At 37.5% G+C, this 15,420-nt stretch overlaps 3 protein-coding genes across 9 annotated transcripts in view; 2 read left to right on the top strand and 1 right to left on the bottom strand.

Moving 5' to 3' along the window:
* Positions 1 to 1,353, top strand: part of LOC107037888 (tight junction protein ZO-1) — a 63,894-nt gene extending 62,541 nt beyond the window's left edge. For 3 of the 4 annotated variants that reach the window (XM_015256703.1, XM_015256695.1, XM_015256721.1), the window contains one exon: positions 486 to 1,353. In XM_015256703.1, the coding sequence (XP_015112189.1) occupies positions 486 to 700 (215 nt within the window). In that variant the 3' untranslated portion in view covers positions 701 to 1,353. The remainder of the gene's footprint in view (positions 1 to 485) is intronic. The other variant, XM_015256712.1, reaches the window with a different exon arrangement.
* A 1,302-nt stretch (positions 1,354 to 2,655) lies between these two features.
* Positions 2,656 to 7,573, top strand: LOC107038201. Its single transcript, XM_015257148.1, has 3 exons — positions 2,656 to 3,675; positions 4,512 to 5,303; positions 6,996 to 7,573. Exons 1-3 carry the CDS (start codon positions 2,656 to 2,658, stop codon positions 7,530 to 7,532), a joined length of 2,349 nt encoding a protein of 782 aa, XP_015112634.1. The 3' UTR covers positions 7,533 to 7,573.
* Positions 7,574 to 7,577: 4 nt separating this feature from the next.
* LOC107038208 (elongation of very long chain fatty acids protein 4) overlaps positions 7,578 to 15,420 on the bottom strand; it is a 21,197-nt gene continuing 13,354 nt past the window's right edge. For 3 of the 4 annotated variants that reach the window (XM_015257189.1, XM_015257162.1, XM_015257172.2), the window contains exons 2-7: positions 13,147 to 13,228; positions 11,908 to 12,095; positions 11,761 to 11,841; positions 11,274 to 11,445; positions 10,806 to 11,083; positions 7,578 to 10,126 (exon numbers count right to left, since the gene is read on the bottom strand). In XM_015257189.1, coding sequence (XP_015112675.1) covers positions 9,989 to 10,126; positions 10,806 to 11,083; positions 11,274 to 11,445; positions 11,761 to 11,841; positions 11,908 to 12,095; positions 13,147 to 13,225 — 936 coding nt within the window. In that variant the 5' untranslated portion in view covers positions 13,226 to 13,228 and the 3' untranslated portion in view covers positions 7,578 to 9,988. Of the gene's footprint in view, positions 10,127 to 10,805; positions 11,084 to 11,273; positions 11,446 to 11,760; positions 11,842 to 11,907; positions 12,096 to 13,146; positions 13,229 to 13,587; positions 13,603 to 15,420 lie in introns of those variants that run through there. The other variant, XM_015257182.1, reaches the window with a different exon arrangement.

Genomic DNA, 15,420 nt, shown 5'->3' with positions numbered 1-15,420 from the left:
GTCGAACTCATTCACATCTCCATTCATTTGTGGGCTTTCATTTGTGAAAAAAAAAACAAAATGATGACATTGTGCATAATTTTTGTAGATATTTTTCTACATTTTTGTTTCAAGTTTCTAAAAATTTTAGCCTAAAATAAAGATGAATTCCATCTAATACTATTAGAATTATTTTTATTATTATTATTTATTATTCTAATTATTAAAATAATTAGAATAATGAATAATAATAAATATTTATAATATTTACGTGTTTTAATATTTAATTATTAATAAAATATTAAAACACGTAATTAATTTTCTACGTATTAATTTTTTGTGTTTTAATTAGAATAATAAATAATAATAATAATAATAATAATTCGAATAGTGTATGTACATTCCTGATTGCTGTCATCATTTATCTTTTTCGAACGAAATAACTCAACTGCTCTCCCCATCCCGATTCTGTTTATCAATTGAAAAAAATTGAATTTGTGTTGCAGGTGAATCTTTATTAAGTCCCGTAGTGGAGTGTGGACCACGAGGACTCGAGTTCAAGGTTCCAGTTGACCTAAGGATCCCCCACAATGCAACACCAGCTCACAAACTAGCCCTAAAAGCTATAGACGTTGATGCAACGTCCAGCAGCGATTGGCTGGACGTCAAACTGCCAGAGCCCACGTCGGATCATATACTCGTTAAACTCGATCATTTCTAATACCCTAGACTCTATCACCTAGACACTATCAATTCAAAGTAAGAATCAATGCTTATTCTCTGTGAGAAAATGTCGAATATTGTTTATACATAATTCCCAATCATTTATTCCCCTGCGATTACTCGATTGTATTCGGTAGAAAGGAGAGCAAGGCTGAAATACCAAATGAACAGAGTATATCGAATTAATACTAGAGTTAAATGAGATTAAATGAGAGAAAACATAACGGCATTTATTATGCAATCTTGCTCGCACATTTTTTTTCTCCCCCATTTTTTTTTTGTTGTACGCATCGTTGGCTCTTGATCCTTTATATGTGAGAATAAGTCAGCAGTTAATATCTAATACGTTTCATTGTTTTATTTTTTACGCATTTTTATTTGTTTATTGAGATTATTTTGACTACAGCGATATGTAGAGGAAATAATGCATTTTTGAAAGCAATACTTGGTGATAATTTTGGCGTACTACGGTCTGTGGTCGAGACTGTAGAGGGCTTAATAAATTTATTATACATAAATATTATGTAGGTCTAAGGTTCCTTTCTTACTTATTGAGGAGAGCTCAATTGTTGATCTAGACAAGTGAACTTATTACTACCGATTGAATGTTTATTTGTATGAATAAATAAAGATCTGCAAAGTTTATGGAAACGGAGATAATTATTTTTTTCTGGGGTGGGGTTGCATCGTATGGTTTTTCAGAATTTTATCAGAGTGTTAAAATGTCTGTTGTTTTAAACAAATGGAGTTGTTCATGAACAAATTAATACAAAATCACTTTCTGCTGTTATTTTGTTGATAGCAAACCATGCTTTTCTGATAACAAAGTGCTTCTGCGTTTTTTTTTTCATAAAATGCACATTTTTTGAGTCATCAATCACGGTCGTTGACCCCTTAAGAAACGAGGCTCAGTTATGGAACCGTATTGTTTTCAATAGCTTAGACGTATTGATGAATAGATAGATATTCTTGGCTTCAGAGAAAGTGTGCAGTTCATAGTTTTCATTAAACTTCGTTCATCACAGTGAATATATAGTCACATGGATTTTCGGGTAAAGGTAACGCTGATTCCATAACCGGTGCACGTTCCATAACTGGATCACTGAGGGTATCAAAAGAAGATATTGTTCAAGACCTCGGAATTCGATTTAGGAGGAAAAAAATCATGAAATTTCACTTGAAATCTCCTGAAATTCCAAATTTTTGTGCGACAAAAGGACAATACTTCCTCAAATTACATCGACTGTTAAATCAACAAAAACTCCAAAAGTATAATCACCCGATGTTCCCTACTTTTCATCAATCTTCAACCCTGGTAAAACAATCCGATTATTTCCGACTGGGTGATAAAAAATGAATTGCCCGATAAATTCCGAGATATTAAAAAAACCTGCCCGCTCTGATATTTAAATAAATATTTAATATTTATTTAAATATCAGAGCATATAAATATTTAATATTTATTTAAATATTTATATGCGTAATATGAGATCTATCCACCACTTTTTTGGAAAGTAATCGGACAATAACGGCCACATACCCTTGATCCTATTAATTCTCATAATTTTCTCAAACTCCAAACTCTACCTACCAGCCAATCGAAATTTAATGCGCAAAGACAGAAACATCATTAACGCCGATTCATTTTTTATCATGCGGTCGGAAATAATCGGACTGTTTTACCAGGGAAGAAATGATTGCCCTGAAATTCACAGTTTTCATTGATTTTCCCCTGAAATTGTGAATTTTCAAAACTCGAATGGATAAATACGAGGGAATTTATGAACTCCACAGTTAGCACCACCTGCCCCGTTGCCATAGTCCCGTCGTCGACAACAAATACATCCCGCGTGGGCTAGTCCCACCCCCATTCACTCCCATTATCCCCAGTTTCTCAACCCCCGTTTACATTCTCGTTTACATTCATCTCTCGCCCCGTCCAATTTCCACCTAATGTCAAGGCACATAGATTTCATCGCGGGTCCCTCCCCGCGCCTCCACAGGAAGAAACCCAAGAAACTGACCCTGTGTTACGCGCATCCGAGACTCGAAACGCCGGCCGACGAGTCAGTAATCCAGAAAGTCCGCGCCAAGTCTCGACCATCCCCCGAGGATGACAAACCCTCAGAGGATGGCCTCTACGTGTCACCAACGGGTCCGTTAACCCACAGTGCAGTGAAGCCCTACCAACTGGGTCACCAACGAGCCATGGACACCCAGAGGGTCCCCCAGATCCCCCAGAAACTCCTGGAGATCGGCATCCGCGAGGTGACGATCACCTCGGCATCTCAATTAAAACCCTTGGAAATAAATTCGGTATCAGTTCTATTCCAGGATAAAGTGATATGTAAAATAGTGAGTCCCTTCAATCGTAAGTTGTACAAATTACTGGTGAATAACTCCTCAGAGTCCAGCAATTTATCGCTGCGAGTGCAGTCCCGCGACGGCTGCTGCAGTGATTTACCCTTTCCCCTGCCGACGCGATGCGTCAGAGATAAAAAATTGGAGATTGATTTCTCGATCACCGATCATTCGGGCGTCTCGCACTCCGGAACGGTGATGTACACGATGTCTCTGTCAACCCAGGGGAGCCCTGAGCCCTCGGAACCACAGATACTCTCTTACAAACCCACGAATGACCCGAACGACCCACAGAACTGTCTCTCTCTCCGGAAAGCTCGGAGAAACGTCCGGAAAAAGCACGTGGGGTACTTCACCCTGGAGGAGCCGGCGCTGACCCTCCAGACTGAGGAAATAGAGTCACTGAAACCGAAGAAGAAGGAGAGAGAGAAGCTCCCGGACCTGGTGATCCTGGAGCAGCCGGTGTTCTCGTTCATGTCCCTCTGGGATATTTCCTTCGGGAACTGGCTGCAGGCCAGGAGACCCCTCAGGCCCTCGTCAGGCACGTCAGGCCCGAAATTCCGGGGGGGAAGGGACGAGGTCCTCACGATAACTGTGTTAAGGGGCGTGGAGGTGTGTAGAGTAATCGAGGATTTTTATTTTAATGGAGACAGATTAATTAATGCGATGTTCAATTTAATATCGTATAAATCTCGGTAATTAGTCAAAACTGAGGTTTTTTTGCAATAGAAATTTTCGATGGAAAATGTTTTACAGAAAGCATCAATAGAATTCAATTTTTCTACACAACTTATTTTATTCAGATATTGTCTATAAAAATTCCTCGGCTTGACTTTTCGAAGTTTTTAAATTAAAAAAAAAATGAAAAACAAAGAAAAATAGATTGGAAAAAATTTCGAACGTTCATGTCAAGGAATTTCTACAAAAAATATCTCAAAAGAAAATTTCTCGGTTCAACTTTTAAAAGTGTTTAATGTTTTTTTTTAAAAATAAAAAACAGAAAAATAGAGTGAAAAAAATTCAGGAAATTCATGTCAAGAAATTGCTATAGAAAATGTATCAAAAGAAAATTCTCCGGTTCAACTTTTTAAAGTGTTTAAATTTTCTTTAAATGAAAAATAAAAAAAATGGAGCAGAAAAAATTCCGAAAATTTATGTCAAGGAATTTCTATCGAAAATGTCTCAAAAGAGAGATCTCCGGTTCAACTTTCTAAAGTGTTTAATTTTTTTAAATAAAAAAAAAATAGATTGTAAAAAATTCAGAAAATTCTTGTCAAGGAATTCCTATAGAAAATGTTTCAAAACAAAAAGTTGTATAGAAAGATGAAGTTCTGCTGATTTTCCCAATAAAATATTTTCTATCGGCCATTACCCACTAAAAAAATTGCCTCAAATTTGGGGAAATCTTCAATAGAATGGCCTCGGGTATTCCGAAAATGATTTTCCAGGTGCCTGTTCGTGAAGAGTCAGCCCTAGTGCAGCCAATCGTGCAGATCCAATGGGGCGAGTTGAGACAGACGACGTCGGCCTCCGAGGGAGCAGCCCCGGTCTGGCAGCAGACGATGCACTTCGGGATACCGTCAAGAGGGCGGAATTCCAGCATAAAATTGTCTCTTTACGACCAGCACCCCGTGTGGGGCCTCCAGTGGCTTGGGGAAGCCCTCATTCCCCTGGAGTCCCCCAGGAATTACCAGGAAGTCGAGAAGTGGATCGGTTTGTCGGCCCTGAGCAGTCCAGTCGTCCGCCTGGGGTACGTCCAGGCGAGTCCAGTCCGCTCGTACACTAGGATCTACATTCTGATGAGGATGGAGAGACATACGAGTGGAGAGACCTCGGAGATGAGCTCCCTGGACAATTTATCGAGAGCCCTTCAACGGTGTCTAGTGATCCCCTACAAAATTCCGGGGACCGAGACCCCCGAAGATGCCGCGAGACTCGCGATGCTGCTGACTCCGTTGCCCTCGCAGTACGGGCCACTGACACCCAGACAAGCCTTGAAACTCAATAAGATCGATCACTTTGGACGGGCCGCGTTGTTAGCCACTCTCCTTCGGGGCTTGGGGCTCGAGGTTTACGTTTTGATCGCCAGCTCTCAGGCGAGAAACTGGGCGGCTTTTGTCGTTTCGATTAATGAAAAACGGGAGAATGTCCTGTGGGATCCTGAGAACGGCGATCAGTATAATTTTGGGGACTCTAGGTGCTCGATTATCAAGGCTTTGAGACTGATTAATCATCAGAATGTAAGTTCACATGATTTTCGGGTGAAGTATCATTATTTTTTACACACACGGAGAGAAATATTCAATAAAAATTACGGAACATTTCACGTAATGCGCAAGCGAGAATCGTTTTCAGTGAATTTCTATAGGAATATATGAGAATAAATCTGAAACGTTCAGTAAATTTTCGTGTCTGTCACCGAAAAAATAAGAAAATGTCACGTAATTTTTCTGGAAGTTGTAAAATCTAACAGAAACTTCAAGACTTGTTATGCCTCAGAACATGAAAATTCTTGGATGTTTAAGAATTTTTACGAAAAGTTCCGGAAAAATTACGGAACGTGTTGTTAAAATCCCCCCCTCACGGAGACTCATGGCTAGTCGTGAGGCGTCGGACGGATGAGTAATTTTTACGGAACAGATCGTAGAATTTACGTGACGATTGACACTTTTTATTGAATTTTACTTCGCTCCCAGATTACGGTTTGAAACGTAATTTTTACGTCTTTTTTCTGGTAATTTTTCCGTAATTCCGGAGCAAAATGTGGTTGTAGGAAATTTTACGGAACTCTCAGGGAATTTTTCCAGAGTGTTCCGTAATTTTTAACTGAATCTCCTGTGAAAAATTACGATACCGTCACTTAAATTTTCGGAGTCGATTACGTAATCGGTGAGCGAATTGAGTTCTGTAATTTTTACTGAACATTTCTCTCCGTGCATTAACATCCGCAAGCGTCCGTAAGCGCCGCGCCGCACCCGTATAAATCGGAATAACGATAAATTTGACAGATCTCGGAAAGATCTGAAAAAAATCAAGACTGATGTAGATTGGTAACTTGAAGAAGTTCCGTGAGATTTTTTGTGTTCAGTGTTACCCGTAATTATATATTGAAGCTCAAAGTTCCCATGTTTTTCTGAAAATTTGCCTTATAGATGGTACACGGCGCAGAGTTTTAGCACAAAATCGATATAAATATAATATTGATTCGTGCAGATCTTATATTGTCATTATTATAGAGCATGAAAAAACTATTGAAATTCAATTGATAGGGAGACAATCATGAGATTCCAAATTTTTGAGCAGCATGAAGACGAAAATTTGCCAACTTACTTGAATTATCAACAAAAAATGAATATTCAGTGACAAATAACATTGAATTTTCGATCAATTGGAAGATGAAAATTATATTTACCCGGATTGTTATGCTTTCTATTAATTTTTATGGAATAATTGAACTGAAATTGGCAGTATTTATTGATGTTTCCATCAAATTGTGGATGTAAAATCACGAAATTCCTTAAAATTTCAGCCAAAACTACGTAACATCGACGTTTAAAATATTTCGTGACATTCTTTCCAACTTACATGAATTTTCAACGAAAACTGAATCTTCAGTGACGAATAACATCGACTTTTCGATTACTTGAAAGTTGAAAAATTAATTTACCTGAATTTTTACCTTTTCCATTAATTTCTATGGAATAATTGGCCTGAAATTCGCAATTTTCATTGATTTTTCCCTCAAACTGTGGGTGTTCAACGCCGAAATTCCTAAAAATTCCATTGAAACAGTTAATTTATAAAAATTTCAAAGAAGTGTCCCACAAATTTCGGCCAAAACTATGTAATATCGATGTTGAAACAATTTTGTGAAAATCCTTTCCGAAACTAAACTGCGAAAATGACGTTTGCTTCGCGCGCATGGTTTTCAGGTCTGGAAAAACCTCCAGAAAACCACAAGCATATCAAACGTGAAATTCAACCCGAAAACCCCAAAAGACTGGCAGCCGTGTGGCAGCTCTTCCACAGCGGCACTGCACGAGCCGCAAATCCTCGAGACAGAAGGTGCAATGAGAGACGCCGACGAGGATAAAGATGCGCACCTGGAGATAGAGGCCCACTTGAAAGATAGACTATCGCAGTGGCGGAGTGGAATGGGCCTCACAACGGTCTTCAACCGCCACGCAATATCTCTCCTCCGAGGATTCCTGATGAAATTATCCAGCCGCGGCGATGGACAGCTCGAAAAAAAGGACCTGAGACAGCTGTATCGCGCCTATCACCTTCACGGCTTCGTGCTGAACCTCCGCTGGTCTCCGATGGACGAATTATTAGAATTATTCGCCTCCACACGTATCCAGGAGGTCACTGGACCGGTGGAATTCGCTCTAGTTTGCCACTTGCAGCGTTATGTCGGCAAAACTTCGTCACTTTGGTTGGCTGTCGTAATATTGAGAAACCGAGACTGATGACAAGAAAATTATTCAACAATTACGTACAGTCGACAACTGCAATGATAAACATAACAATATTTTATTGCCTAAGATTGCATTTTCAGTTTGGAAAAATATATATGTGGTAATGCACACAAGACAGTAATTCAATCGAAATGATTCATTTTTCTTCTGTTAATTGACCGAGATTATTTTCAGAACTAATGAACAATTCATTTTTATGACTACCTGGATGAAAGCAAACATGACAAGAAACTAATTTGTACGATCTAGTTGTATTACTTGTGCCCATCAATGGCAGATTACTAGAATTCCATCCACATTGTCCTTTTCTACTGCGACTCAATACACGATCGAACATTGGAAAATCTTATATTGTAGTCCCTGGTATTTGTTCACGTTTAGTGAATTCTTTATTCTCCATTATTCAATTAATTTGTTCCGTAGAAAAATCGGGTAAGATGGGGCTCCTGAGGAGTCAATTCAGCGTTGGACGTTCAAACCGAAGAAATAGAATCCCCGAAGAAGAAGAAGAGAAGATAGAAGATCCCGGATCTGGTGGATCTAAAGCAGCCAGTCGTAATATTCAGAAAGTGAGACTGACACAAAAAATTATTCAACAATTATGTACATTTGACAACTGCAATGATAAACATAACAATATTTTATTGCCTAAGATTGCATTTTCAGTTTGGAAAAATATATATGTGGTAATGCACACAAGACAGTAATTCAATCGAAATGTTTCATTTTTCTTCTGTTAATTGACCGAGATTATTTTCAAAACTAATGAACAATTCATTTTTATGACTACCTGAATGAAACAAAAACATGACAAGAAACTAATTTGTACGATCTAGTTGTATTACTTGTGCCCATCAATGGCAGATTACTGGAATTCCATCCACATTGTCCTTTTCTACTGCGACTCAATACACGATCGAACATTGGAAAATCTTATATTGTAGTCTCTGGTATTTGTTCACGTTTCGTGAATTCTTTATTCTCCATTATTCAATTAATTTGTTCCGTAGAAAAATCGGGTAAGATGGGGCTCCTGAGGAGTCAATTCAGCGTTGCCCGTTCAAACCGAAGAAATAGAATCCCCGAAGAAGAAGAAGAGAAGATAGAAGATCCCGGATCTGGTGGATCTAAAGCAGCCAGTCGTAATATTCAGAAAGTGAGACTGACACAAAAAATTATTCAACAATTATGTACATTTGACAACTGCAATGATAAACATAACAATATTTTATTGCCTAAGATTGCATTTTCAGTTTGGAAAAATATATATGTGGTAATGCACACAAGACAGTAATTCAATCGAAATGTTTCATTTTTCTTCTGTTAATTGACCGAGATTATTTTCAAAACTAATGAACAATTCATTTTTATGACTACCTGAATGAAACAAAAACATGACAAGAAACTAATTTGTACGATCTAGTTGTATTACTTGTGCCCATCAATGGCAGATTACTGGAATTCCATCCACATTGTCCTTTTCTACTGCGACTCAATACACGATCGAACATTGCAAAATCTTATATTGTAGTCCCTGGTATTTGTACACGTTTCGTGAATTCTTTATTCTCCATTATTCAATTAATTTGTTTCGTAGAAAAATCGGGTAAGACTGGAGCTCTGATGAGTCAATTCAGCATTTGCTAATGAATCACGTAGACATTGGTGGCATTTTATCCTAAATATTCCTCAAAATATTTTCTTTCAACTATTCTGATTCACGGATTTCTGCAAATTCGACTATGGCAGTGAGACATGAGAAGCACACATTGTCCTCAAACGCCTTAACACCTGATTTTGGAGTAGATATGAAAAAAGAATTACGAGGTATTCGTCTTTTTCAATAAATACAGACTCGACTCTCGCCACGTTCTCGAGTGGATTCGATTTCACTGTGTTGTATCATTTTTTCTGCGCAAATCAGCATTAATTTAAGACAATAAATTATTCTTCAACCACCCCCTAACTCGCTCACACCGAGCGATGCTTAAATTAATCATTTCTTTTATTCTTTATTCCATAAAAACAAGAAAAATATCACCATGAAGCAAGAAATAATTGACTCCACGTTTGTCTAATTTTCCCTCATCGACCTACCCCCTCCCCCCCCCAGATACTCTACCTACATAATATATACACAAATTGTTGCAACCTATTATTCTATTTCTCACTTCAGGGTGACAGAAAACTGAACCGAAGAGAAAGAGAAAAAACAAGGAAATAAGGAAAACAGAAATGATTGGAGCTGGGCTCGAATGTAGACTCATTGGGAACGAGGATGACTTGCGCGGTGGGCCCTCGTGGCCAACAGACAACGGAGACAAAAAATAAAGGAAATAAGCATAAAGAAAAAGTGTCGTCTCCACGGGCTACCTCAGTCACTTGACTCGTTTGAGGCTTTTTTGATGACAAATGAATAAAATGGGTAGAATGACTACGTTATTTCTTCACTGGATCTTCTTCGAAGTAACGCCATTGGATACACCGTTGTGTCGTCCATTCACTTTGCTTGTCGTTGCCTGCTCGTCAGCCAATTTTTTTTTCTTCAGCGCTGCACTTTGTCGGTTCGCGTACACCTGCTTACCCTGGGAAAATGGAAAAAGAATAGACATTATTCAGGGGAATGTGAATTTTTAAAATGATGGCTCTGAAGTTTTGGGGGAGAGCGACATTTCTGGTAAAATTCTGAATTCGAATAAATTTCTTGTGATTCCGAACAAATGATTTTTATGGGGGAAAATTGATTGTTCATAAATTTCATAAATTTATAAATTTTTCTATAAATTTATAAATTTATAAAAAATGCTCGTAGTTTTCAAAATTACAATTTATTAATTATTTCATCAATTAATGATTTGAATCAGACAAAATCACTTGGAAAATTTGAGCCGAAAATATTTCAACAGAATAAGTTGTATAAAAGAAGGGAATGAATGTGTATTGATTTTTCCCCAAAATATTGTCCCTTGAACATTTCGATAAAAAAACGCGCAGATAAACAGCGGACGTAGAAAAGTGTAGAAGTATAAACGCATATTCCTGGAGAAAAAATAGCAAAAGTACTCGGACATCCGTAATGAAAAATTGCACGAAAAATGAGATTTCAAATTGAAGCAATCAGTTCTCGATGAAAATCTCCAGATCTAAAGAAACTAGAAAAATCTGTGTACCTTAAGCCCCCCAGAACTTTCGGACTCAAGAAGATATTGATAAAAAAACTGATGATCAGGTAAAAAAACAGAGATTCAATAAATGCAATTATACCTTGGCAATATAGGCCTTGGCATAGAAATTGCCAAACAGCACAATGAAAGAGACCATGTAAATGACGAGAGCATACTGCATCCAAAGTGGAAAGTCGCATCCATTCTTGATTCCATTGACGCCAAGAATCAAAGCACTTGTGAATTGAATGAGCTGAAGAATAGTCAAGTACTTCTTCCACCAGAGGTACTTGGCGACCGATGGGCCAAACGCAGCGAGACCATAATACGAGTACATGAGCACGTGGATAAAGCTGTTGACCATGGCCGGCAAGAACGCTAAAACGAGGAAAAGAAAACAAAAACACATTATCCCCGGTAATTTCTCCGATATGACGTTAGCGTAATTTATCTACCGTTGCCAATATTTCCAGACCCAACAACCGCACGGGTTAGATAATGGGGGCTTATCGGTAAAACGTTCAGCACACGACGAATCATCGAGTTAAACGTTTTATTTATTACTTACTTGAGCCACTCGGAACCCATTTTATTCCAATCCACCACAATGAAAACATTGTGGAGTGGTGGTACACGTGGAGGAAGCTCAGTTGATTGTCCTTCTTTCTCAATATGAAGAAGAAGGTGTCGCAGAACTCTAGGAGTTTGCTGAAGTAGTACCACCAGACGGCATTGGCAATCTTCAAGGAACAAATTAAAAGATTACAGATTACATCAAAACAAAATTTGCAGATGCAATTGACTATAAATACATTAAAATGATTTGTAAATATAAACCCCCCCTAGGGGGTTTTCGATATTAATTGGAATTCTATAAGAATTCTATTCTGTTTTTTGCGCCAATGCGCGAATTAATTTTAACAATTTTTGCATCACAAAAATCACACAGATATTGATTTATAAAAATTCTTAAATAAAAACGATTTATAAGAATTATTAAAAAATAATAAAAAAATACAAATAAAAAATTTATAGAATATCATAGAAAACAATACCTGAAGCTCCTCGGCCCTCCACGTATTCCTTATCGGCTGGCACACGTAGCTGTACCTCAATTTAGTCGATGCTATAAACAACTGAAAAGAAAAATTAGCACTGAGTATTTCAGTTCATTATGCCGGGATGTAACTTGTAATTAGTACCTGGACTGCGATGTACCCGTTGAGGACCGCCATGGCGAAATTGTATGGTACCAGGAGCCACGTCAGTTTGAATGCTTTTCTGTTTCTCATGATTTTTGGCCCTGCCCACACTATGAATAGATAAACCATCGTGTAGAGCAGGGTTGGAGTTGGGGAATCTACCAGTAACCATCCTCTTGTTCTGTCGTCTTCATAAAAAAAATAAAATTGTTGTTAGGAAAATGAAGGAATGGATAAAAGCATTTTTTATTCCTCTTCAAGAGGAATAAAATTAAATATTTCCAATTATTATTACATAATAATAATCGCATAACATTCTTAGTTTATTCTATTTATTCTATAGAAAGACAAGGACAGAAATCGAATTCATGGGTATTCTTTCGTAATGCGAAAAAATACCCATCGATATCGATTTTAAAAGTTTCCGGAGACATTGAAAAAATAAATTTTTCATTTCTTTCATCTGAAATTCAGACATTTTCATTTTATTCAGACGTTTTTTAGTGTCTGAAAAATGTCTACAAAAGGTGTGTGAAATTCAGGCATTCGTTTTTGCTGTGCGCCCACGTTATTTTGCAATTTTTCATTTCTTCTCGTTAAAATGAGATTATAAAACCTGACAATATTCATATGCTTCCCATATTTGAAGAAAAACTAGTAATTCAAAGTTTCCACTGACACAGATGAAGAAAAACAAATTTTCCCATTTTCTATCCGATTATCCGTTTTAAAAAAATTTCAGTCTCCAATCCCTAATTTTTGCCACTCAATGCCATTCATTACATTCATCATTCTATCAAAAGACAAGGCTAGTAATCGAATTGATGTGTATTCTTTCATTACTCAAAAATATATTTGAATGGGTTATTCATCGGCAGTGTCATAAAAATGCAGTTTTACAGTTGCCAAAAATATATATATCAAGAATATATAAGAATGAATCGAATTAACTTAATCTAATCCTGAAGTCGGAAAAGGCGAAAAAAATATAATAAAATGATACAGTATAAACTAATCTAGCTATCTTCTCTATCTTTTCTAAATAAATAATAATAATGAGTAATAATAATAATATTTCCAATAAAATTAAATATTTTCAATATGTAAATATTGGAAATGAAGGGATAAATAAAAGCATTTTTTATTCCTCTTCAGAGAAATAAAATGAAACATTCCATCCCCCAGAAAACAAGAATTCTCATCATTATCATTTGCACGACTAAATACCAACTTATTTACCTGCCAGTGACAGCGTCCAGAGGTAGTAGTCATATGCGCTACCTAAGAAGGTCGACGTAGAATTAATAAGGCCCGCCATCACCTATAATCAAACAAATGAAAAAGAAAATCATCCTCTCTGTCATCCTCTCAGGCCCATAAAAATGCATAGATTAATGATGATAAGACAGCAAAACAATTGGCGGTAAAAAAAATACCAGAATAAACATAAATAATGGAAAGAAAATACGTTCAACTATCCTCAGCACGACTGTCCCCAATGATTAGTAAATATGACTTGACCATTCCTTATTCCTTATCGTGGAAGCCTTGAGGCATTTGCACTTCACCATCGCGAAGCGAAAATTCCCCGACAATTATCGTTTTTATTTCTTCCCTCTCTCTCTCTATCATTCGAGCTAATGACACGCACCGAGGCTGGAGAATCCGTGGTTTTCTTACATTGTGATTGCATGAGCTTTCATCTCTCCATCTCCATGAAAGTTCGTAAGAATGTCAATTATGACCCGTTAGATTTTACATCTCAAGTTTTACCTCTTCAATAATATTTTCATCCACTCAGTGGCTCGATGCGAGAGAGAATGAAACGTCCTCGTGCAACAGTTTAACTAGTTTCAGTATGCAGCGCGTGTCGTGCAATTTCACTTGGTCATTAATAATCAGGTGATTTAAAGGCAGCCGTGTGACACCAATAATTTCCGCTTTACGTTAATTAAACATTAATGGTCTAGTGCACCAATTGAATGTCTTCAACATTGTATTCACCGATTCCCACGAAAAAATTTCATTCGATGGTAAATACTATACTCGTTGACTATTCATTTTTCTCAGCAAGTGTCTAAGTATTCAAAGTTTTGCTGTTTGTGAAATCCCTGGAAAGTCATTCGCCATGTATTTATGCACTTATTCATAAATTGATTATGCATTGGGGAGAATGTTCGGAAATCAACTCGAGTGCAAAAAATCACTTCGAACAGGAAACACAATTCGCCGTCAATTCCCCACGCACACGGAGAGAAATATTCACTTGTAATACCACAAGAGCTTCAAAATTATCGGGTATTTTCCGATAGATTCGTTGCAAACAAACGAAAGAGTCGAGTTTTTCAGGTTAAAAAATCACGAGTGCGAAGTACGAGTGATTTTTCCTGAAAAACTTGACGACTTTGTTTACATGCAGGGAAGCTTGAGGAAAATGCCCGATTAATTTTGAAGCTCGTGTGGTATTCGGGGGATTATTTTTCCAATCCAAATGTCGGGCAATATAATTGGACCATGAGACGAAACTCACAATTGAGAAACGAAAATTGTATAATTAACACAACGACACAATTGAATTCAATCTGTCAGTTTGACGAGGGGTTAATTCGACTGCATGATGTTTTGTTTTTTATATAGCAACTACCGGAGAAAATTATCAAAAAATTATCAGTTGAAAACCCTGTGGCTTGTACCACGTGATGACGAATGGGCCAATTATATTGCCCGATATTTGGGTTGGAAAAATAATCAATAAAAATTACGTATCTTTTCCGTAATTCCGGAGCGAAATGTGGTTGTAGAAAATTTTACGGAACTGTCACGGAATTTTTCCGGAGCGTTCCGTAATTTTTATCTGAATCTCTTGTGAAAAATTACGATGTCGTCACTTAAATTTTCTGAGTCGATTCCGTAATCGGTGAGTGAAGTGAGAGTTCCGTAATTTTTACTGAACATTTCTCTCCGTCCAAATAAAGGGTGATAAATAAATCATGAGGTTGAAATGCACCTGACGATTCGTGTATACAATAATTAACTCGAGTAACACAAAAATCTGCCTGACTATCGCCGCGGTTTCTCTACTAGGACGAATGGCAATCCGCTCATTTCCCTCTATCCCAAGACCGAGTTTTTTCACACGAGGGAATCCAGTCAAGACCGCTGTTTGCACTTGTGCCTCAACTTTCACTGGCGTTTGATTTTTCTCCGGGTGTCGAATTAAAAGAGATTTATACTCAAGAATTTCACTCTCGTTGCGGTAAACTCATGAACGAGTGCATGTGAAACCTGTTGAATTCATTGCTGGTGTCACACGTGTTTGAGCACTCCATAAAATGAACTTCACTAATTAAAACAAAACCCAGAACTTACCTCGACTAAGAATCGAAAAATTTGAGCAAAAAAAAGTCGTCAGTTTGAGACAAAAAACCCCAAAATTTCCATAATTTTATCTATAAACTCGTGACTCCCCCCACGATCGTAACTTTCCAATTGGATGGAAGGGGGGGGGGGGGG

The sequence above is a fragment of the Diachasma alloeum genome, unplaced genomic scaffold (assembly GCF_001412515.2).
Source record: "Diachasma alloeum isolate Michigan unplaced genomic scaffold, Dall2.0 Dall_scaffold_00177, whole genome shotgun sequence".
Lineage (NCBI taxonomy): Eukaryota > Metazoa > Arthropoda > Insecta > Hymenoptera > Braconidae > Diachasma > Diachasma alloeum.
This window is presented reverse-complemented; position numbering and strand designations above follow the sequence as displayed.